General features: G+C 39.7%; 1 protein-coding gene across 8 annotated transcripts in view; it reads left to right on the forward strand.

The window, feature by feature from the left end:
• Positions 1-21,086, forward strand: part of LOC127432363 (ras association domain-containing protein 6-like) — a 35,995-nt gene extending 14,909 nt beyond the window's left edge. For 6 of the 8 annotated variants that reach the window (XM_051683344.1, XM_051683340.1, XM_051683339.1 and 3 more), the window contains 10 exons: positions 233-310; positions 1,005-1,083; positions 1,399-1,550; positions 2,422-2,522; positions 5,391-5,584; positions 11,077-11,178; positions 11,364-11,415; positions 15,755-15,873; positions 15,951-16,048; positions 16,449-16,780. In XM_051683344.1, coding sequence (XP_051539304.1) covers positions 252-310; positions 1,005-1,083; positions 1,399-1,550; positions 2,422-2,522; positions 5,391-5,584; positions 11,077-11,178; positions 11,364-11,415; positions 15,755-15,873; positions 15,951-16,048; positions 16,449-16,521 — 1,029 coding nt within the window. In that variant the 5' untranslated portion in view covers positions 233-251 and the 3' untranslated portion in view covers positions 16,522-16,780. Of the gene's footprint in view, positions 1-232; positions 311-1,004; positions 1,084-1,398; positions 1,551-2,421; positions 2,523-5,390; positions 5,585-11,076; positions 11,179-11,363; positions 11,416-15,754; positions 15,874-15,950; positions 16,049-16,448; positions 16,781-18,133; positions 19,034-20,901 lie in introns of those variants that run through there. The other 2 variants (XM_051683342.1, XM_051683341.1) reach the window with 2 other exon arrangements.
• The last annotated feature ends 3,068 nt before the right edge of the window (positions 21,087-24,154 follow it).

Below are 24,154 nucleotides of genomic sequence, written 5' to 3' on the forward strand. Positions count from 1 at the left end.
TAAAAGGGTATGTTTACTACTCACACATTAGTATGGACCATTTGAGTAGCCCTTACACAAATACCAGAGATTCTATTAATGCGGACTAAAACGTGTTTAGATAATGTTGGAACACATTTAAATGATTATCCCGACACAGAAACAACAGGCTTGACTTGAATATATTCATTTATCAAACATGTTTTTATGGTAAAAAGGGATTTTGGGAATTAAAAATCTGCTTTCTTTGTAGATTGGGTTGGTTTTTTGAAATGAATGCAGGCCAGTCCACATGTGTTGTTGAAATTGGTGAGGGAAAGTCCTGTTCCAGGTCAGTAGTAATTATTGTATAACTAATTATTATTTCCTGACTATATCTGATATCATATGGCAGACAAGATATATAGTATATTGTATAATATACAGTGGTGTTGAAAACTCTGAGACCACTTTAAATATCTGGGGTTTTAAATCTAATTTAAATCTGTAAATAAACCGAAAACTTGGTCATTTGTAAATTCTGTATTTTCAAACCAACGCAGCAATTCAAGCTTGAGCTACCACCTTTGCTATTCGCAGTCAGCATGGGGGCAGTCAGCTCCAGCTGTACAGGCAATAAACAACACTTACCAAGAGCAGAAGCACTAAATTAGCAATAGTGCAACAGAATTCGTTCTTGCATTCAAATACAGCTGGATGGAGCAGCTGGATGGATCGAGAAGCATTTTTCAAAGTTTTAAACTTTATCCTATCTTAACTTGTCCTAAAAATGCAATCAAATTTTAAATTAAACCTTTCACTAACATTTTGATGCTGTCATGCTGATAATATAGTTTGTAATAAAAATGTTGTTTGAATTAAAAAAAAAAAAAATCTAAATAGAAGGATTTTTAGTGTGGCCTCAGACCTTGACCACACTGTATACCTTGTCACTGTACACCACACAATACATGCAAATTATTATTTTTCATTCAATTTCCTGATAAGTCTTTTTCTTTCTAACTCAATTCATCATCCTGTCAAAGGGCTGAATTTTCCTCTTTATTGAACACCTACAACTGCTTTCTTAATGACAAAACACACCTAAAGCTCAATGTCTGTGAGGTAAGAAATCATTCTTATATCTTTTACGCTTTATTGTGTATTCATTTCATGAATAGAGCTATATTTATACATATCAAATGTATTTTTGAAAATTCAAATGTATAGTTGTGTGCTCAAGTAAGTAATGTGTGTTTCTGCACCCTTCTCTGGACCTTGGTCACTGGACAACCTTGGCCCACCTATTCTATAACTGACCAAAAAAAAAAAAAAAAAGAAAGAAAAAAGAAAAAAAAAGAAAAAGCTATTTGCTGCCCTCTGCTGGCAGAGAAGAGTTTAGCAAGACAGTAAAGCATATTTTCTTTTTTGCTATTGCAGAATGCAGGTCAGGTGACATTTGAAGGCATCCTGGTCATTTCCTGGGGAGTAAAGAGACCCATTCGGCTAAAAATACAAGATGAGAAACAGATTTTTCCAAATGAGTCTCCAGTCAAGTCACCAGATCCCATCAGTCCACTTGGAAGCAAGAGGTTAATACTGTGTTTCTAATTTAAATAGTTTACATGTAGAAGTGTTAAGTTGTACAGTATGCAGACAACTCAGAGAATATACCTTCAAGTTTTTACTACAAAAATAATAAATATTTTCACCATTATTCCCAAGGAAAATATATGTTGTCACACTGTATTTAGTAAGTTGTCACAATGGGAATCTGCCATTAAACAACCTATTACTGTATAGGCTTTTGAAATAGTAAAACAATTATGAAGCAAAAAATTGTAAAAGGTAACATACAAAAATATCAAACCATTGTATTGGAATTTTAACAGAAATTGTAATGAATTCATTATATAAAAGTATAATTTATATGTAAAACACATGCAACAACTTGCACATAATAGACATTTATGACATAAAATCTACACTTGACACCTGAGAGCACAATTCAGCCATTCATTATAGTTGACTCTTAAAATATGCCAGAGTGGTTTTATTGTGATCATTTGATTAATCAAGAGCTATTACAAAAAATATGATATGATGATATAAGAATTTTATTTTGAAATACAGAATTCACAAAAATAAATAAATAAATGAGTAAATAAATAAATACATATAATTAAAATGTTTTGAACAAAGTGCTTTGTAACTAAAAGGTGATTCATTAATTATTATAATGAATTGTCTGTCATTATCATTGGTTAAGATTAATGAGAAACAAGGGTACAAAAATTAAGATTCAGACAGTTGTACAATAAGAAAAGGAAAAAATGATTTTGCAAGCTTTATGCAAAATCATTTTTTTTTTTTTTTTAGATTTAGGAGAAATGTAGCTCTATTCATGAAATGCCTTCTTAGAGACTTTGGTTGTGATATGATAAAATGTCCCATCACTGACAGGGGTATGACACGCTGGGGAGAATTTGATGATCTTCATCATATTGATGAACTGGAAGAAGTTATTCAGGATGGATCAAAGAAACCTGACAATCCCACTGAAGGTTTTATTTCTTTTACATCAGATGCTCTTGCTACATTTATTGATGTAGTCAGTATTTAATGACACTGGAACTAGTGCTTTGGCGACCGACAGTAGTTGACATTGAAAACTTCTGGGTAGTTGACATGTCCTGCAGTGTGACAAATGCTCCATCAAATACTATTTAAACAGAATAATGCAAATTTTTTATGCATGCAGTTTTTTTTTTTTTTTTTTGGCTATATTAATCTGGAGTCTACTTTGAACAATGTAGGCCTATTAATTTGTCACATTGCAGTACCATAAAAACCTGTGAAAAACATGCAGTGATAAAATTGCTATACTCTCACGAAACCTGTCAAGAAAATTCCCTGGTCGTATTTGACTCCAAAATAAAAAGAAACAAATGAGAATTTATATTTTGTATATAGAAAATGAAGCCTATTTTAGGGCAATTAAGATTTTGTACATATTTTCATGACAATTTAAATTACGACACATTTTACCCCCCAATTCTCATTACCGCAATGCTAAAAAGATGGTCATTATGATATTTCATAATAAAGTATTTAAAGGGATCGTTCACCCAAAAATGAAAATTCTTTCATCATTTACTCACCCTCATGATATCCCAGGTGTGTATGACTTTCTTTCTTCACCACAACACATTTGAAGAAAAACTGAAAAATATCTCAGTTCAGTAGGTCCTTACAATGCAAGCAAATTGAGATTTCTCTTTTGAAGCTCCAAAAATCAAAGACAGTCAGCATAAATATCATCGATATGACTCCAGCAGTTAAATTAATGTCTTCTAAAGTGACACGATCACTTTTGGTGTGAACAAAGATCAATATTTAAGTACTTTTTAACTATAAACCATCGCTTCCGGTAAGCTTCATGAGAACGTAGAGTCTCTCATGCGACATATTCGTGTTGCTATGTTACGGACGTAATCTCATGTTCTCCACTCGGTTGAGACATCCAGGATAAGCACACAAACGCACCATTGTGAGTAAAGAAACAGATAAATACAGATCTAAACCAAAACCAAACAAGCTACTATACAATGTTCCTCCTACTCACTTGTAAATACTGCTGCTCTTCCATGTGTGTTGCAGTTCTTACGTGTTTCAAATGCCAATACGATTACGTCACACGCGTGTACTGCTGCTGACAGGAAGCATGATTTAGAGTTAAAAAAAGTACTTAAATATTGATCTTTTTCACACCAAAAGCAGTCGTATCACTTTAGAAGACATTAATTCAACTGCTGGAGTCATATAGATGACTTTTATGCTGACTGTCTGCGATTTTTGGACCTTCAAAAGAGAAATCGCCATTCACTTGTATTTAAATCTCTTAACTGGCAGACCCACCTGAGAGATGGAGTGGACACAGCTATTATAGGGTTAACCCTGAACTGTATAACCATGGTTAACCCTTTATATTTCAGGGTTAACCCTATAATAGCTGTATCCACTCCATCCTTCAGGTGGGTCTGCCAGTTAAGAGGTTAAGGACCTACTGAGCTAAGAAATTCTTCTATTTTTATTCAAATGTGTTCTGTTGAAGAAAGAAAGTCATTCACACCTGGGTTATCATGAGGGTGAGTAAATAATGAGAGAATTTTTGGGTGAACTATTCCTTTAAATTGTAAAGTATTTATACACCATTGTAGTACAGCTTTGGTACTGACTTTAAGTTTTGCAGTAAAAATGAATGTGTTTTGGTAATGAGAATCACTACTGAAAACATTGGAAATAGTAAAATGAAAATGTCTGGTCAGGTTACGGTAAGCATATGGTACAAAGGTGCTAAAGGTACCCCTTAAGGAAATTGTGCTTTTTTTTCTGGTCACAAAATGTATCAAGGTCAAAAAAATATTGATGGAGCAATATAATTTGTGTGAAAATAAATTATAAAGGAAGGTTGTTTCAATTAAAATTCAGTTTTAAAAAAAGGTGATGAGGGAGCCTTTTACTCCACACAAAGTCTTCCTCACTTGGGGTAAAAGGCCCCAAGGGGGTTTATAGCAATATTGTGTAAATGTAGGGTCAATAGTTATAGTGCAAAATTTGTCAACTAATGCAAATAATTTTGAGACACCAAGATGCTTTTTGAGTAACAAATTAAGATGATTTTTACTCAAAATAACTACTTCAGAAAAAGGCAACCATTTCCTGTTCATTTCAAACACATTTGGCATTTTATTACATCTCAAGTATTATATATACATCTCTATTATGATTGGATGAGTCAATGTGAGCCCACTTTTAAACAATTTGCCTAATACCCCCATTTAAGAAAATCAATGTGTTTTATAGGGGCCTTTAGACTCTGCAACAGGGGGGCTAAATCCATGTCTTAAGGTGTCCAATCTGTTTTGGTTGGGAACAGACCAAAATAAAACTCCTTCAAAGTATGTTGTTGTGCGTTCGTGTTGAGTGCAGTTTTGTTAAACGCACAAAAATAAAGGACAGAATGTTTTTAATTTAGCATGTAGATTATGCTCCTTAGAGCTAAGATCAATCATTATCGGGAAACAAGGCCCACGATTTCCTTGACAGGTTTCGTTAGAATCACCCATATACAGTTTGCATTCAAATAAAAAATTTTAAAAATCTTGATTAAAAGATTTAAAAGATCATGGACAACTTGTCCATTAACTATCCATATATCTGTGAATATACTTAAATGTTTAAGTCTTGCGTCTTAGAGATTATAATCTCAAATCTAAGAAAATACATTAAAATAAACAATTATACCCCAAGAAAACATTGTACGTCTTAAAATATTGCAGTCATAACTTTTACTGTTATAGTGTGAAATCATTAGAAATTTTACCGACTGTAACTTTAAGTAACTTTAAGTATCATAAATCTCTCCATAGAATACACTGAATATGAGAGCAAGACTTTAAGACTTCCTCGTCCAAAGTCAATCAGTGGCGAAAGTTCAAATCTGTTCCGAACCATGAGTGATGCCTCGCTGGTGAAGATGAGAGTGAAGAGCAAGAAGACGGTAGAACGACAGAAGAACAGAAACCATCGCTTCTCCATCAACGGACACTTCTACAACCACATGGTCTGTAGTTGAATGCCATGAACCACATATCAAGCTGAAAGCAAGTAATGTACATTATCAATATTATTACAGTGCTCGTAAGGCAGCACTGTACTGATATTCCTGGTAGGGGTTTGACCCAAACCGCTTATCATACAGACCGAATTTAAATTTGTAAATAATATCAGCCTTTGTTTTCATATATGTTATAATTTTTAAGAAATTAATCATTTACGTTTTGAAAATCCCCTACTGACTTAATGAACGTTCTGCGTTTAAACTGTAACTGTCAGCAATGACATCATTGTAATATTTTTATACTAAATTCAGATTGGTTTACATTGTTATATATTTTTGCATATTGAATTGTGATTGGTCTTTTCTCTTGAAGTGTTTAACCACATAGCCGCCTTTAAACTGCAAAGACAGTGTCAGTTGATTACGTTGATTCTCGTGCACAGCTGACAGAAAACAAGATGCATGCTGAGTGTCATGACAAGGGCACAGCAGTTCTGATATAGTATTTCATTTATCAAACCCTAAAACATAAACTTAAAAGACTAAAAAAACACCTAAAAAACAAACAAAACCGACCTCAAATATACACTGCCATTCAAAAGTTTGGGGTCACTTGACTGAAATGTTCTCATGATCTTAAAAACCTTTTGATTTGAAGGCATATGCTTAAATGTTTGAAATTAGTTTTGTAGCCAAAAATATAATTGTGCCAATATATTAATTAATTTAATTAATTAAAAGTTTTTGAAATGGATGACTTGGACCGAATAATTAAGAAAAGCAGCTAATATGTGCCCAGTATTGATGCGAACTCCTTCAATACTGTTTAAAAAGCATTCCGAGGTGATACCTCAAGAAGATGGTTGTGAAAATGTCAAGAGTACATTTCTGCAAATTCTAGGCAAAGGCTGGCTACTTTGAAGATGCTAAAATATAACATAGTTTTCACAACACAATTCCTTTAGTTCCATTTCTGTTCTTCCATAGTTTTGATGACTTTACTATTATCCTTAAATGTGAAAAATAATAATAATAAAGAATGAGTAAGTGACCCTAAACTTTTGACCGGTAGTGTAGCTGCAATCGGCAATCATTGAGGTCTGAGCACATGGGATGAGAACATGACAAAATAGCCACATTTGACTGAATAGATCTTGTGAATGCAGTGGAAATGTTGTGTGAACAATAAGAAATAAAATAAAATAAAACCTTCCCTCCCCCAGCATCAGAAATTGATAAGATTTATCATGTAACTTCAGAATGTCCTGTTGTCCATGTTTAGTTTTGTGAAGTTTGGACATTGCACTGACAAGATACAGGCCAATTAGTCATTATGGGGCACAACCAGAACAATACTGGCTTATATCTTCCGAATGACTTAACAAATCAAAATTCTTTTGAAAACTTTTTGTCAGGAAACATCTCTTGTTGATACGTACTAAATTGCATTCAAATCAGACAAACGGCCACAATGAGATAAAAGTACATTTTTCAAAGTAATCAACATGATCGAATTTCTTTCTTGCAGCAATGGAAATCCACATGATCAAGGGGCACTGAAGGAGTCAGAGGAAATAAAAAGTTGTATTCTAGTCAATATAGTTCTGGAGTTATTTGCAGAAAGTGAATCAGCCTATTATAGCGCCATGTTGCGGTCAATTCTAACATATTTTGCATACAGCTTCTTGTAGACGCTCTGCTTGTGTATTCAAAGTTTCATGACCATCGACCTTTGCCATTTAAGTTACAATGTGCTGAAATTAATTGGCTGCTTGTGGCCATTTTTGTTGATTTGTCGAATTTATATTTTAAGGATTTGTTAGCACTTGAACTAAATAAGATGCATTCCAATTTCCAACTTCATTGATGAAATGGTTGTGGTGTTTTGATTTTATTTTAGTTATAGAGCTATAGGTAAAATAGGACCAAATTTGGCAATTATCATCAAAATGTTTACTTGTCTTAAGTTTAGCCAGTTTCGTTAAGTTTGGACTTTGTGTTTAAACGATATAGGTCAAAAAGTGAATATGGGCCATGGCTGAACATTTAACTGGCTTTTAACTTCGAATTGCTTTGATGAATCAAAATACTTTTGATAACTTTTTGTCAGGAGGGTCTTTAGATTGTGTATACCAAATTTTGTGCGAACTGGAAAAAATGAAAAAAAAAAGGAGTTTGAAAAAGTAGGTTTTTCAGAAAATTCACAATGGTGGAAAATTCTTAATTTCTTCTTCTTGGGGGCCTGGGTAGCTCAGTGGTAAAGACGCTGGCTACCACCCCTGGAGTTTGCTAGTTCAAATCCCAGGGCATGCTGAGTGACTCCAGCCAGGTCTCCTAAGCAATCAAATTGGCCGGTTGCTAGGGAGGGTAGAGTCACATGGGGTAACCTCCTTGTGGTCGCTATAATGTGGTTTGTTCTCGGTGGGGTGCGTGGTGAGTTGAGCTATGTCTCCGTGGCAATGCGCTCAACAAGCCACATGATAAGATGTGTGGGTTGACGGTCTCAGATGCAGAGGCAGCTGGGATTTGTCCTCCGCCACCTGGATTGAGGCGAATCACTACACGACCACAAGGACTTAAAAGCGCATTGGGAATTGGGCATTCCAAATTGGGTGAAAAAGGGGAAAAATCCAAAAAAATATGAATTCTTAATTCTTAATAATTGGAGATAGACAATTTGTTTGGCTTGAATCAAGGAATCAGAGGATTTTAATTCTACACTCACGAGGTGCATTGTGGGACTGACAGCAGTGTGAAGAAAGCGTTGAGTGTGGTCGAGCATGTCAAAAAGTTTAGATTTCTAGGCTTTATTCAAATTAGGAATGAAAACTGCAGGCGGAAGCAAATAACTGTGAGCTGAAAGCTGGGACGTCTGCCATAAGCGCTTAAAATATGCCTTAAATGCTGGAGTTTCTGCTAGATTCAGTGCTTTAATCACATCATCAAGTATATTTCTGACTTCAAACAGACTTCCAATGATGATTGCACGCATTCATTGTGGCAGCACTGAGCATGGGCATTTGCAAATGAAGCTGGCATCTTTCCAACTGTAATCGTGCATATATAAAATGATATTATTGCTTTTATACTGAAAACAATGATAGACCATACACACTGGCTTTGCACATTACAAACACGGCCCAAAGCGGCAGCTCTCTGGCGTGGTGAGCGGTGTTCAGCGGTTATTTTCCACACCAGTGAAAACATTCTGTTAAAAAGCTAAAATAACTCAAACTAAAGTCTTTTGCTGCTTTGTAAACACTGTAAACAGTTTTGACAGGAAATGCAATCTAGTTATTATTACAACAGACATAATTGTAGTTCAGTTAATTAGACAGCAGAGGCTGTGGCACTAGGCAAAGTAGTCTGAAATACAAGTCAACAAAGTGGTCATGTCATGATACAGATTTATTAACTCTTCACATTCGCATTTTGTGTTAGTTTGGATTATTTTCCCAGTTGTCAGCTTTATATAGCATTATTTTATCACCAAATCTTGTATGCCTAATAATGTAAGTACTAGAGAGCAACAGTGGGCTAATTGTTATTTCAGTCTGAACAACTGTAGTAGTTTGATTGCGTGCTTCACATAAATTTGGACATAAAGCATTCAGTCCAGTCAGTCCTTGATAAGCTATAAGCGGATTTAGTAAATCGCTTGCATGTTTTCATTCTTGGAAAAAACAGTTCCAGGAGTGTAATGGCAAGGGGTGTTTGTTGCAAAGAAGTCTTAAAGGGGAAGTACACAGAAACCGACCCTACATCTCGATTGGCCTACTTATACTATGCCCTTAAAGTATCTATTTTATTTATTTATTTTTTTTGTTATGGAAAAGTGCACACTTTTGAGTGGGTAGCTGGAGATTGTGAAAGTATTGAAACATACTATCACGTCATAAAATTGCGTCTTGAAACCTCAGACCACTTGGTCGCAGTGTCATGTGCATCCTGCGACTACACCAACCTGTCAATCATCCTCTTACAGTTGTCATGCCATACACATTCCTCATTTCGTTTTTACTATCATTGATTCATTGTTTCATTTAATTTATACTACCCCACAGTGATTCCTACTGTATTGGAGAGAAGAAGCAGCGTGGCATTGAAGATCGCATAAATTGCAGAAATCCAGTGATGTTTACAGTACATAATGTATGATGCACATGTAGTAATGTGTATTTAATGTAAGCCAAAATTACAGATTTCGCTATCATTATCTCCACTGAATGTGTGAAGTTCACGTGTTGCAGATTAAATCTAATAAGTAAAACATGAAATAAACTTGTTCAAACTATTTTTGAACAAGTTAATGTGATCTTATTTGTAATCAACTAAAGTAAGAAATTTAGTTTTATCTATCATATCTTGAATGTCATAAATAATTCAGAAAGACAGAACAATTGCATGACACTGCTGGATCACTTTATTTATTGTTTTTGTCTTTTGAAGCGTCACATACGGTTACATCATTCAACAGTCCATTGAAAGGGGATCTGATCTCCGCTCTTATAGTGTGATACAATAAATGGCAAAACATAAATTGAGAAAGTACAATTGTGTTAATTTGATTGTTTCTGTTTAAGTTTTTCCATTTTTAATCCACATAGTGCTGACACTTTTACTTAACGATTATTTTCAAGAAAGAAAGCTCTTAAAAACACAATGTGTATCCATAAGCAATACAAATACAGTAGATGGACATATCCATAAGCAATACAAACAATAAAAAAAGCTTGCAGGTAAGATTAAATGATTTTGAATCACTTAAACCCTTTTAGATCGTGTAAATGGAAGCAACTGATCATTTGCAATTTAACGATGAGCATCTTCATCCTACAGTGTCAATGAAGTTTCTTTTCACAGCATTTAACCATTAAACTTACCTGAAGCTTAATATGTGAAAACATTTAAGAACTGGTGAAGCGCCGTCATCACCACCATTTTTGTAGTTTTTCACGTTTCACAGTTGTAGTTCTGAAGCGAACCATCAAACTCCTCTTCCGTCAAGCAAGAGATTGTGGCCAATATTAGCTGAAAAAGCGTGCACGGATCCACACTTCGCAAATCTTCCGGAAATAGTAGACCATCCGGGCTACTTTGGAACCCTTTCCTAAACATACTACCATTTGAGACATACTAATTATTATCTCATATACTATTTAGGGTGGATAGAATGCACAGACACAGCACAGGTGTTTCAGACAGAGGGCAAGAGGGTGGAAAAGGGTATGCAATACTACATTATGACTTTAAGTAGAAACTTTACTACCATTATAAGTGAATCTCAAGGAAACTAACAGAATTTAAAAAATGCTTGACATGACCCCTTTAATTACTGACTTTGGTAAAAGCAAACAAATGAAAAAGTCCAAAAAATATCCACTGAAAGGAAGATAATGTTGGTCAGTTTAGTTCTGGGTTGTTCTGAGTTATCTGAATGTATATTATTTTCTGAGTTATTATATTCAGTTTTCTGAGTCATGTTGTCTATGCAGACATCCATTTTCACACCATCATATGGAGCAACCACAAATGTCCACATCAACAGCAAGATGACAACACACAAAGTTATTACACAGCTGCTTCACAAATTTAAAGTAGGTATTCAAAGAATCAGCAATTTATTAATTGATAGTTGATAATACAATACAAGTGGTCGATTATGTATTATTCTTCTCAGGTTTAATTTTGATGTACTTGACTGATTCACCACGGATTGTTTGCGCAGTGAAATGAACATTTAAATAATCAAATTATCATCTTTAACTTTTTTTAAATGCAGATAGAAAACAGTCCAAATGAATTTGCCCTCTACTGTATTCATCAAAGCGGAGGTATGTAGAATTATGTTTTTAACCTTACATACAGTATTTGACAGAAAATCCATGGACAAGTAAAGCATTGAAACTACATTTAGAGTTGTTGCCTTGGTTGATTTATTTATTTATTGCATCAGTTATCAGTTTCTCATTTAAAGCAGTTTGAGACATAATAGAAAAAGTAGTTCCCCTTCTGTCACTCACTCGACGTTGTGTCGATGTAGTGACACTAGGGGTCGCCCTTGGGAGCCGCAAACACCTCTGATCTTTGAGAAAAGGAGAATGGGAATTGGCGAGTGGAATTTGCATGCCACTCCCCCAGACAGATGGGTATAAAAGGAGCTGGCTTGCAACCACTCATCCAGATTTTTTCTTCGGAGCTGAGCGGTTGTGTTCAGCAAGCTGAATTACTCTGCAGATCCATTCACCTCTATATCGAGTGAAGCTGTTGGATTTACGGCGCATTACAGCGGTTTCTCCCCCTCTTGCACCGGCTTTGTGCAGAGAATGCCCCTGGGCGCTTCAGCAGCTAAAAGAGTATATTCTGTCCTCATAAAGAGTATATTTTCTACTAAAAGAGTGGCACTTACGAAAGCGTCTTTTTCAAGATGCCCACCTCTTCCTGGAGGTGCATGATGAGCTCACGTGATCATGGCGGGCACCTTTTACTGCCCGGACCCGGTCTGTGGGCTCCTCAGCTCTCACTAACCTTGACGGTGGTGCGGCCAAGGGATATTCGGCGATTCCCCAGGTAGATCAGGCCGTTGCAGTGCACTTGTGCCACACGGTGCTGCTGGACAGGCCGCCTCCGCCCTGCATGCCATGGCTCTCCTGCAGGTGCGCCAAGGCACTCAAAGAACTGCACGAGGGTAGTCCTGACCCGGGATTGATGCAGGATCTGTGCTCAGCGACCAATCTTGCCCTCCAGGCGACGAAGGTCACGGCGCGGTCTCTCGGGCAGGTGATGTCCACCCTGGTGGTCCAGGAGCGCCACCTTTGGCTCAACCTGGCCAAGTCAAGGGAGGCTGACAAGGTGCGATTCCTTGACGCCCCCATCACCTGGGTTGGCCTATTCGGCAACACCGTCGGAGACTTTGCCCGGCAGTTTTTCGACGGTAAGGAAGTAGACGGAGGCCATCCAGCATATCCTGCCCCGGCACGGCTCAAGATCCCGCACCCCATCTGCTCGTCGCCAAGAGCATCCCCCTGTGGCAACAACACAAGTTCCGCCACAGCCTGCCCCAGCAGGCCGGCCCCGGCGTGGAGACCCCCGCAGGAAGCAGACGCCACCCATCTCATAGCCCGCTGCCAAGAACCCAAGAAAGTCTTCGAAGTGCCCCTGAGATGGGCAGCCCAGGAATTCAGAGACACGCTACACAGGAGCTGGTAAGAGAACCACTCCATCCCCCGGTGGAGAGCAGGGCGGAGAATCATTGTTTACCTTTTCTTTTTATTTTGCCACATGCTAAAGGGCTGTGGTACCCACATTTTCAAGAAAAGAGTGGTTTCCTCACTTCCTGGGTCACAGTCGGTGTCCACGGCCATCGTAATCATGACCGCCGGGCACCGTTTCTTTTTGGCAGGTACAGTGCCTCGGAGGCGGGCCTCCCACCCTCGACACGACAGTCACAACAGGTGAGGCGCAGTGCTGAACTGTCTGAGAGTGTTCAGGCGGAAAACGGCGGTCCCACTGAAATTATTTCAGAGGCTCCTGGGGCATATGGCGTCCTCAGCGGTGGTCATGCCACTCGGGTTGATGCATATGAGACCACTTCAGCACTGGCTTCAGACTCGAGTCCTGAGATGGGCATGGTGCCATGACACATGCCATGTGTTCATCACACCGGTCTGCTGCCATCTGTTCAGCCCTTGGACCAACCTGCCAATTCTGCAGGCAGGGATTCCCCTAGTGCAGGTCTCCAGGCACGTCATGGTTATGACAGATGCCTCCAAGCATGGCTGGGGCACCGTGTGCAACGGGCACGCAGCCGCTGGTCCTTGGACTGGTCCGCGACCAGTAGTTGGCAGTATTGCTCGCCCTGCGGAGTCTTTTGCCATTGATCCAGGGCAAGCACATGTTGGTCCGGAACGACAACATGGCAACGGTACCATACATCAACTGCCAAGGCGGTGTGTGCTCTCGTCGCATGTCGCAACTCGCCTGCCATCTTCTCCTCTGGAGTCAGCAGCGACTCAAGTCATTGTGAGCCACTCACATTCCAGGCAACCTCAACAGCACAGCGGACACGCTGTCGTGGCAGGTCACACTCAGGGAAGAGTGGAGACTCCACCCCCAGGAGGTCCAGCTGATTTGGAGTTGATTCAGCCAAGCATAGGTGGACCTGTTTGCTTCCCGGGAATCCTCCCACTGCCTGCTCTGGTATGCCCTGACCGAGGCTCCCCTCGGCACAGACGTGCTGGCACCCAGCTGGCCCCTGGGGCTACGCAAGTATGCGTTCCCCCCAGTGAGCCTACTTGCACAGACGTTTGTACAAGGTCAGGGAGGACAAGGAGCAGGTCGTCCTAGTAGCACCTTACTGGCCCACCCAGACTTGGTTCTCAGACCTCACGCTCCTCACGACAGCCCCCCCTGTGAATTCCCCTGAGGAAGGACCTTCTTTCTAACGGACGGAGCACCATCTGGCACCCATGACCAGACCTCTGGAACCTCCATGTCTGGCCCTTGGACGAGACGTGGAAGACCTAAGTGGCCTACCACCTGCAGTGGTAGACACAATCACTCAGACCAGGGCTCTCTCTGCGAGGCACCTGTATGCCCTGAAGTGGCATCTATTCGCTAAGTGGTGTTCTTCCCGACACGAAGACCCCCAGAGATGCGCAGCTGGATCAGTGTTTTCCTTCCTGCAGGAGAGGCTGGAGGGGCGGCTGTCCCCCTCCACCTTGAAGGTGTATGTAGCCGCTATATCATCACATCACGATGCAGTAGACGGTAAGTATTTAGGGAAGTACAACTTGATCATCAGGTTCCTGAGAGGTGTTGGGAGGTTAAACCCCCCAGATTGCGTCTCATCCTCTCGTGGGACCTCTCCGTGGTCCTTCGGGGCCTACGGGGAGCTCCATTTGAGCCCCTAGAGTCAGCTGAGCTAAAGGCACTCTCTTTGACGACTGCCCTCCTGACGGTGCTTACCTCCATCAAGAGGGTAGGGGACCTGCAGGCGTTCTCTGTCAGCGAAACATGCCTGGAGTTCGGTCCGGGTGACTCTCACGTAATCCTGAGACCCTGACCGGGCTATGTGCCCAAGGTTCCCACGACCCCGTTAAGGGATCAGGAGGAGGCAGACCCAGCCTTGGCGTTGCTTTGTCCAGTGCGTGCTTTGCGCATCTATTTGGATCGCACGCAGAGCTTTAGGAGCTCCGAGCAGCTCTTTGTCTGCTTTGGTGGACAGCGGAAAGTGAGTGCTGTCTCCAAACAGAGGATCGCCCACTGGGTCACTGACGCCATCGCTATGGCATAACACGCCCAGGATGTGCCGCCCCCCTTGTGTCACTACATCGACACAACGTTGAGTGAGTGACAGAAGGGGAACGTCTTGGTTACTGTTGTAACTTCCGTTCCCTGATGGAGAGAATGAGACATTGTGTCCCTCCTGCCACAACACTGAACTACCCGCTGAAATGGCCGGGACCTTGTCTCGGCTCCTCAGCACAAAACCTGAATGAGTGGTTGCAAGCCAGCTCCTTTTATACCCATATGTCCAGGGGAGTGGCATGCAAATTCCACTCGCCAATTCCCATTGGCCTTTTCTCAAAGATCAGAGGTGTATGGGGCTCCCAAGGGTGACCCCTAGTGTCACTACATCGACACAACATCTCATTCCCTCCATCAGGGAACGGAGGTTACGATAGTAACCGAGACAGGGTTTTTTTCCTGAAGAAAATGTGAGTGGTGCTTGCCTGTGAAAAACTCGCCATGACAAGGCAAAAGTGTTGTTGATGTTAGTCAGGGTGTTGCTAAGGTGCTCTCTTTGTTGCAATGTGGTTGCTTACTTGTTAAATTGAAAAAGAACCCACTCAAGTCTCTATGATATTTTGGTCCATATATGGCCTGGGTCCTCCCTCCTTGTCAGTATATGCACTTTTTCACCCATTTTATGGTCCGCTATGTGAAAATAATACACAATATATGGCCAAAAGTATGTAGACACCCAAATCTCAACCCATCTGCTCTTGCTGAAGCAATTAATTAATTTCAAAACCATTGGCAACAATAGGGAGTTGGTTCTCCCTAACAAATTCCTCTCTTCTAGGAAGAATTTCACTAGCTGTTGGAACAGGGGATGGAGGGATTTGTTTGTGTTGTCACAGTTCTAATCATGATATTCCTTGCTCATAGAGAAAAAAAGGCTGAGTAGTTCAGATCTGCCATTGTGGGAGCGTCTTCTTCAGGGACCATCAAACAGAATTATGAAAATGTTCCTCATGGATGCAGATGAACAGGAAATTAGTCTTGATGTAAGTCTGGGTCTCCATTAACCGACAATCTATTTTGATAAAATTATACTAACCTCTTGTTTCTACTGGTTTAATAGGTGGCTCAATACCTCAATTTAGAGCTTCCCATTTTGAGGGTAATTCTGCAGAAGCTGGAAGAGCAAGAGAACCAAGAACTACAAAGAATAATATCAAAGTGAGTATATTTCAAGAAGAAACTGAATCTACTATTTGTTTGACTATTATTGCATTTTAAATTAATCATAGGATAAGTTCCTACTACTGTATTTGATGATTACACTAACAGTCAAAAATTTAGACACTTCCACTCATTCGTTACTATTTCTAATTTCCACATTTTAGAATAATTGTACCGGTATCAAAACTAAATGAAATAACACAATGGAAGTATGGGAATTATGTACAGCAGAGATGAAAAAAGGTTAAATCAAATCAAATCTTGTATTTGAACTTCTTTGAAGTAGACACATTTAAGCCTTTAGATCAAGGGGAGGAAAAATTCATTCAAGTATGTCCAAACATTTAACTAGTGGTTTATGTGACTTGAAGAGCTTTAACATATTTGTTCATTGCAGGTACGAACATCAACGCAATCTCTTATTGCAATGCTTAAATAAAAAGTTTATTAAGACTGAGACTACAGTATAAATGAAGACTTAAGAGAGATTGTAGCAACTTGAGACTTGTTTTCCACTTGGCGTCATCCACAGAATAAAAGAGAAAAATCACTGGAATGATTTCAGGACTTACAAGAGGAATCATTTTGAGATGTTGAGAAGCACATGTAGGAAAACACTGTTTTACTGTTATAGTTGTGCTTATAATGTAAATAATGTAAAATAGTTTCCACATCAGTGTAATTACAATATTTATCATGTGTCAAACCAAATAAAATACTGCTATTTGAGTTGCTGTTTGAGAATTAACTATTGCTAAAAAATAAGATTTGAACTGTGGTTGGCTTTCAATCTCTCATTTTTGAAAATGTTTAAAATATTCACCGGAAAAAATCTTTAGATTGAAAAATAAATAAGGACACTGTTGCTAAGGGAGTGTTGCTTTGCAAATGTGGGATCAGCCTGTAAATGACCAGACAGTATTTGGCAAAAATCTTCGCCATCTGTTAATAAGGGTCTCTAAATATTCATAGCGCAAACAACTGATAAAATTCTCACCTTTATATATATATATATATATATATATGTAGTATATGCATATATATATATATATATATAAGAAACTCAAGTATTGAAGTTGTTTGCATATTCAATTTACTCGTGCTTTGACAAAACAGATTTGATATCTTATACAAAATGTAAAGTTCTTAATTATTAACTGGTAAAAACATTCATGTCATTTCAAAGGGAGATTGCCTGTATTTATCTATGTTTAAAATTTTTTCAAAAAGTCTCCAGCCTACAAGTGATATATCAGTCTAAAAAATTTTACTTCAACAAAATGAATGTGTGGTCCACTACCCACATTCCAAAACCTGTAATTGTTCCAGCATGTCTTATGATGAAGCTACTGTGTTCACTTGAAACTACTGTGTTCACTTGAAACTACTGTGTTCACTTGGAACTACTGTGTTCACTTGAAACTACTGTGTTCACTTGAAACTACTGTGTTCACTTGGAACTCAAGAGGATTTTTTGCAGGACATGTCCATCACTTCATATTGATCTTCCCTTGGGTCAAGCGTCACCTCAAACTTGCATGCAAGTTGCTAAAAAAAGACACTCTTTTGTGTTGTAACTTTCCTTGTCATGTTGATTTCTTTCCCGGGGGGAGGGGGGGGGTGTCTCCAGTTCCTTCCCTCTAAGCCCCAATTATTCGCACCATGAACCCCTTTATAATCCCTTAAATGTGCAGTAATGAGATGGAGGGAAGATTTAGTGAGGGGAGGGCATAGAAATTTGAAGTGGAATGCAGCCTAAAGTAAGATTTTAGCTGGTTCTTACTCGTCTCATCGGTCCCAGGCTACTTGTGGTTTTGAACTTTATACTGATATTTATACTGGAAGTTTATTTAGTAAGTGTTGCTGCTTTACACCAAATATGTTTTTTTATCTTCTGTTTTGTTACTTTTAGTCTGTGTTTTTATCTGTCTCATAATACACACATCCCTATAATGGACATTATAGTATTCGATCCAAACAAACTGTTGCATGTTGGACTCACAAGCTCTCTTACCAGCTGAGAACCCACCATGTGCTTGTGCTTACCATTTGATGTTGTGTGTTTATCCATGATTTGCGCAGTGGCATATCCAGGACATTTTTACTGGGGTGGCCAAGATGCAGCACAGACCTAGTGTGAGGTGGCAATACCGGGAGAACCTTTATGAATGGCACATGATCAAAATGTGTAAATATCGCATTGCTTTGCTTCAACATCTACACATGTAGAATAAATGAATTCTTAAACTCATGTTAGCATTCACTGAATTGTTTGTATTCAATATCAGACTGTTGTTTTGACATTTGACAGTTTTCTATTCCTGTTCTATTTCAACCTATTACAGTTTCTGGGAATCTCTGGTTATTTTAACATAACATCCATTTTTAAATCAGTAATTGTTTAGGAAAAGTCAGTTACACATTTTTAAGAGCTATTCTCATTGTAGAGAATTAATCTGCGTATAACATCAGGTATAGTGTATAATCATAAAAAGATACAAGTACAGGTGATAACTGATTGAGGCGCAATTCAATCAATCATTCAATCAATTATTCATTCATTTATTAGCTATAACTGCACTGTCCAGCAGAAATATTGTTAAATTGGGTACAAATCAATGTGTGAAATTGGCTACGAGGGCTTATAGGTGTCTGTCTGGAAACCCCAAAATTGCAGATTGAGCTCTGAATACAGTAAAAAACAAAACTCTATTTACAGTGTCTACTCAGGTTTATTTTCCACATGTTCTGATAGCTTCAATTACTTTGAATATTACCAAATAAAATAGTTAGTCAAATCATTTGCGGCATTTAAGTGCAATTTGCCCTGCCTCTGCATATTTAAAATGTCAAATAAGGTATAAAAACTTTGAAGATTTTATTGGTCTGACTGACCAATAATACACATAAAGAGCTCATAAATAACTCCTGTAAAGATTTAAAGTACAGTCACAGCACAAACCCTTCCATTTCACACACAGGTTAGCCATATATATATATATATATATATATATATATATATATAACTTTAGCCATTGAACATATACATCTGTAAAACTCTTTACACACCTCCATCATTAAATCAGAAAACATGGCATTTCATATTTCATGTCAATATAAAGATAACATGTTGAATGTGGTGTAGGGTCTAGCTTACTCTTTAACCTAGCTACTGTAACAATGTAAAAATGTTTTCACATTCACATGGAAATTCTGGATAAATTAAACGTTAGATTAGATGAACATACCTCTCAAATAACAGCTTTCTTTTTGACCACAAATCGACGTCGTCAACTCATTGGAAGTTGGAGGTAGACGCTAGCTTGTGTCAGTTTCGTGCTTCTGACCGACCATTATACTCCAGACCTGGCGCCCGCTGCCCGCGACCTGCGGCACCTGCCTGGCCACCCGCGGCCTGCCCCTCCCGCCACTGATCAAAGATCAGCTCACACAGCTTCAGTCCCACCACTACTATAATGGTCAGAAATATAAAACTGACCCTGGGTCAGTGTGGCTTTAAATCAACAAATTACCTGAGATGTCATCTTTGATTGACAGGTGTTTCTATTGGTTCTTCATTCTTGTGTTGATGAACACGATGAACTACCAATCAGTTCTGGGGTGGCCACAGAGTGGCCAATGAGATTTCAGGGGTGGCCCAGGCCACCACAAGCCACCCCCTAAAATCGCCACTGGATTTGCGTGGTGAGAGCTGCAGGTCATAGCGGATTTTTCCGTGATTCCAGCAGGGACCTCTTGTTTGGACATTTTATCTTTCCATTCGCACTTATTTTGTTCAGACTGTCAGGTGGATCACACTCCTGTTTTTCAATACCATGCCATCACTCTGGATGGTTGACTTGGGATTCGTTGTTGTTTGTAGTACAGTATATTGTGTTTGTGAAACCCCTTTACTATGTGAAAAAGCTAGTGACTTGAGTTTTTTTCTGTCACAGTAAGTTTTCTGACACCCATGAAAGTAAATTGAACCAGGATTACAAGATCACATTTGGACAGCTATGACAAACTGCACTATTTTCATCATGCAAGCATTTAATTGTTATACGTGGAATTAGTTTTTAGTTTTTGGTTCTAACCTGTTAATAATTTGTGTTAAAATGTGTAGCTGACATATTTGTCACAGTCCTGTCACTGTGTCTGTCTGGGTTTTTGTCTGACAGGACCTTGGCATCATCGTCCCATGTCTGTCTTGTGTTTCGTTGTTTGTCTTTGTGTGAGCACACGGTTTCGGTTGTATTCCCTGCCGTGTGCTCTTGTTTCATGTCTGGAGCATGAGTGTCTGGATCCTGATTTCCTGTCTGGTTTGGTTTCAGTCTGTGTCGGGATCCAGACACTCATGCTCCATGTCTGTCTGTTATTTACGTGGGTGCATCGCACTTATGTCATCTTGACAGCATGCACTTGCATCAACAGTTTATGTCTCTCTCTCGCGAACACAGGTGCGCCTCGCGTTGCACTCGCGTTGCGCGCCTGGGTCGTGAGCTGTCTTGTTTTTGTCACCTGTTGCGTGCATCTTTTGGCGTTTGCCTCGAGATGTACGCTCAGGTTTCGTTTAGTGTGAGAATGCGTGGCATCGCTTTGTTTGGTGTTGCTACGTATTCTCTCCTCTTGTTTGTCGGTTGGCATATTGCCTTATTTTCTTGGTGATGTGTGCTCATGCCATTCGGGTGATTTGTTGTCTTGTGAGAGCACGTGCCTTTGTTTTGTTTTTGTATCGCCACGTGTCTCTCTGTCTTACATCATACCCCGCCTCCTTGTTTGCCCATTATTAGTTTATTAGTCACACCTGCTCTGTCTTATTAACCTGTTGATTTCTCTTCCTATTTTAGTCTCCAGGTGTGTGCTGTCCAGTGCAAGTCGGTCTTGTTTGTTGTTCACTGTCAGTTTTGGATTACCTTCCCATCCCTGGTCGGTCCTGTTCCCCATTTTCCTCTGCCCCAACCTGGATATCTGTTTTCCCCTATGGGATTGTTTGTGTTTGTTTTTTTCCCCCTTGTGGGAGTTTTATGTTGGATTCTGTGTTTTATTTTTGTATTGAATAAACCATTATTTTTTTGACTCTGCCTTTGTGTCCTGAGCCTCTCTGAACGTGACTGTATTTAAACAATGACAGCTTTCATTGTTTAAATATGTCAGCTATACATTTGAACACAGATGAGAGTAAAGAATGAAACCAAACTTCAAAATAAAAGACAAAACCTTAATTTAAAATAAAAAGCAGACCACAGAACCAAGAACAACATGAAATACAAAAGCACAAAAAATAACAGAGTACCTCACATTGTTTCAATGATCAAATCAAATTATGGGGGTGGGGTGTTGAGAACTGTACCTGTGTGTGAGCAGATGTAATATTTAGAAGTTTAAAGTATTTCTTTGCTTTGGACTTCATGTTAAATGTCTCTACAGCTTTCTCAGCAGCATCTTGAACATCTTCGCTCTAAGGACTGACTTCAGCCCAACCACCCAGAAGCTGGACATTTTCTGTTAGCGCACAAATAAAAATAAAATATATAAACTGTATCTTTACACAAATATTATTTTGTGTCAGACAGCATTGAGACTTGAAGAAATGTTATTGAAATTAAAAGTACATAGAAAATATGGGCTAATGAGAAAACGTTCATTTTACTAACATGGTGTTACTGTTTTTTTCTTTTTTTTTTTTTTTTTTGGAAATTTACCATAGTAATACTAGGGTGATGTAACCTGAATTGCCCTGCACATATATAGTAAATGACATAATGAGTTAAACTTTTTTTAAAGCAACATCAAGTTTGTGAGTTAAGATGAAGCAAAATGTTTTTATGGGCTGTGACTGCTCACTTTCTTTAAAAATGCTTTAGTGTTTTTATCACCATTTTGCCTTTCAATTGTATGTAAATATCTATAAGAAAATATAAGGTCATAAAAGCTGCCTGAAAAAATATTTATTAAATAATTACAAAATGCTGTTTATAATAGTAGTTGTATTGTAGTGGACTCAAGATGGCGCCGAGTATGGCTGCTGCGTTGCGAGCTCCGACACAACATGGTAGTGTTTTGTTTGTTTTGTTTACAATTCTTATGTTTTTTTGTCTTGGATGTTGTCTGCCTTATTGTCTACGACAGACAAACACTTTTGGACATTGGTTCAGCAATCACACACCGTAAACCGGACTTCAAATTCCTCAATGCCGACCCGCTGTTTACAAACACGCAAGCGGAGCCCTTTGTCTGTGCTGCACGGCCACGGAAACGCAGGAGGAAAAGGGGAAACAGAGCCGGCGTTCTCATCAGAGTAAGACGCTGCGCAAATCGACCCCCGCTACCCAGTATTCTACTGGCAAATATTCAGTCTCTGGATAACAAGCTCTGCGAGCTGAAAGCGTGGATCTCTTTCCAACAAGAGATGAGGGACTGCTGCATTATCTGCCTTACGGAAACTTGGATGTCTGCGGAGATTCCAGACTCAGCCATTGAACCCGCGGGGTTCTCCATGCACCGAGCGGACAGAGCGAAACACCTCTCAGGTAAAAGCAGAGGTGGTGGTGTATGTTTAACGAGCAACAAATCCTGGTGTGATCAGAGGAACGTACATTCTATCAAGTCTTTCTGCTCTCCTGATCTGGAATTTCTTATGCTTCTGTGTCAACCATTCTGGCTACCGAGGGAATTCACAGTGGTCATTATCACTGCTTTGTACATCCCGCCACAAGCCGACACAGACCGGGCACTCAAGGAACTGAATGGGATTATAAGCAAGCAGGAAACCGCGCACCCTGAGGCCGCATTCATTGTGACCGGGGACTTTAATAAAGCCAGTTTCAAATCAGTCGCACCAAAATACCACCAGCACATTAGTTTCAACACACGAGGGGACCGGGTTTTGGACCATTGCTACTCTCCCTTCCGGGATGCTACAAATCCCTCCCCCGCCCACCATTTGGCAAATCGGACCACTCTTCCATTCTGCTTCTGCCCGCTTACTGGCAGAAACTGAAACAGGAAGCACCCGCTCTCAGAACGATCCAGTGCTGGTCAGACCAATCAGATTCTACGCTACAGGACTGTTTTGATCACGCGGACTGGGAGATGTTCCGGTCCGCCTCTGATGACGACATTGAGGTCTGTGCTGATACCGTAACGTGTTTCATCAAGAAGTGCATAGATGATGTAGTGCCGACCAAAACTATCTGGATCTACCCTAACCAGAAACCGTGGATTAATTAGCGATGTTCGTGCAGTACTTAATGCGCAGACCTCCGCTTTTAATTCCAGGAATGCGGAGGAGCATAAACAAGCCAGTTATGCCCTCCGCAAAACTATCAGAGCAGCCAAACGCCAGTACAGGGACAAGATTGAAGGACAGTTCAACACCGACTCTAGAAGCATGTGGCAGGGAATTCATATCATCACGGACTTTAAAGGGAATAAAAACTCTGCTGTGAACACTGCTGCCTTTCTCCCGGATGAGCTTAATACTTTTTATGCTCGTTTTGAGGGAAATAACACTGCCCTCGTGGAGAGAGCTCTCGCGGCCGAAGCTACAGAGGTTAGTTCACTCTCCGTCTCTGTAGCGGACGTAACCCGATCCTTCTGACAGTTGAATATCCGTAAAGCTGTGGGTCCAGACGGCATTCCGGGCTGCATCATCAGTGCATGCGCTAACCAACTTGTCTGGTGTTTTTACGGACATTTACAACATTTCCCTGTACCAAAGCAATCCAAAATTACTTGCTTAAATGACTGGCATCCTGTTGCTCTGACCCCCATCATCAGCAAATGCTTTGAGAGGCTAATCAGAGATTACATCTGCTCTGTGCTGCCTGCCCCACTGGACTCACTGCAGTTTGCTTACCACAACAACCACTTCACTGATGATGCCATTGCATCTACACTACACACTGCTCTCTCCCACCTGGAAAAAAGGAACACATATGTGAGAATGCTGTTTGTAGACTACAGCTCAGCATTCAACACTATAGTGCCCTCCAAGCTTGATGTGAAACTCCGGGCTCTGGGCTTAAACAGCTCGCTGTGCAGCTGGATCCTGGACTTCCTGTCAAGCAGACGCCAGGTGGTTAGAATGAGCAGCATCAT

This window comes from Myxocyprinus asiaticus, chromosome 42, assembly GCF_019703515.2.
Source record: "Myxocyprinus asiaticus isolate MX2 ecotype Aquarium Trade chromosome 42, UBuf_Myxa_2, whole genome shotgun sequence".
Lineage (NCBI taxonomy): Eukaryota > Metazoa > Chordata > Actinopteri > Cypriniformes > Catostomidae > Myxocyprinus > Myxocyprinus asiaticus.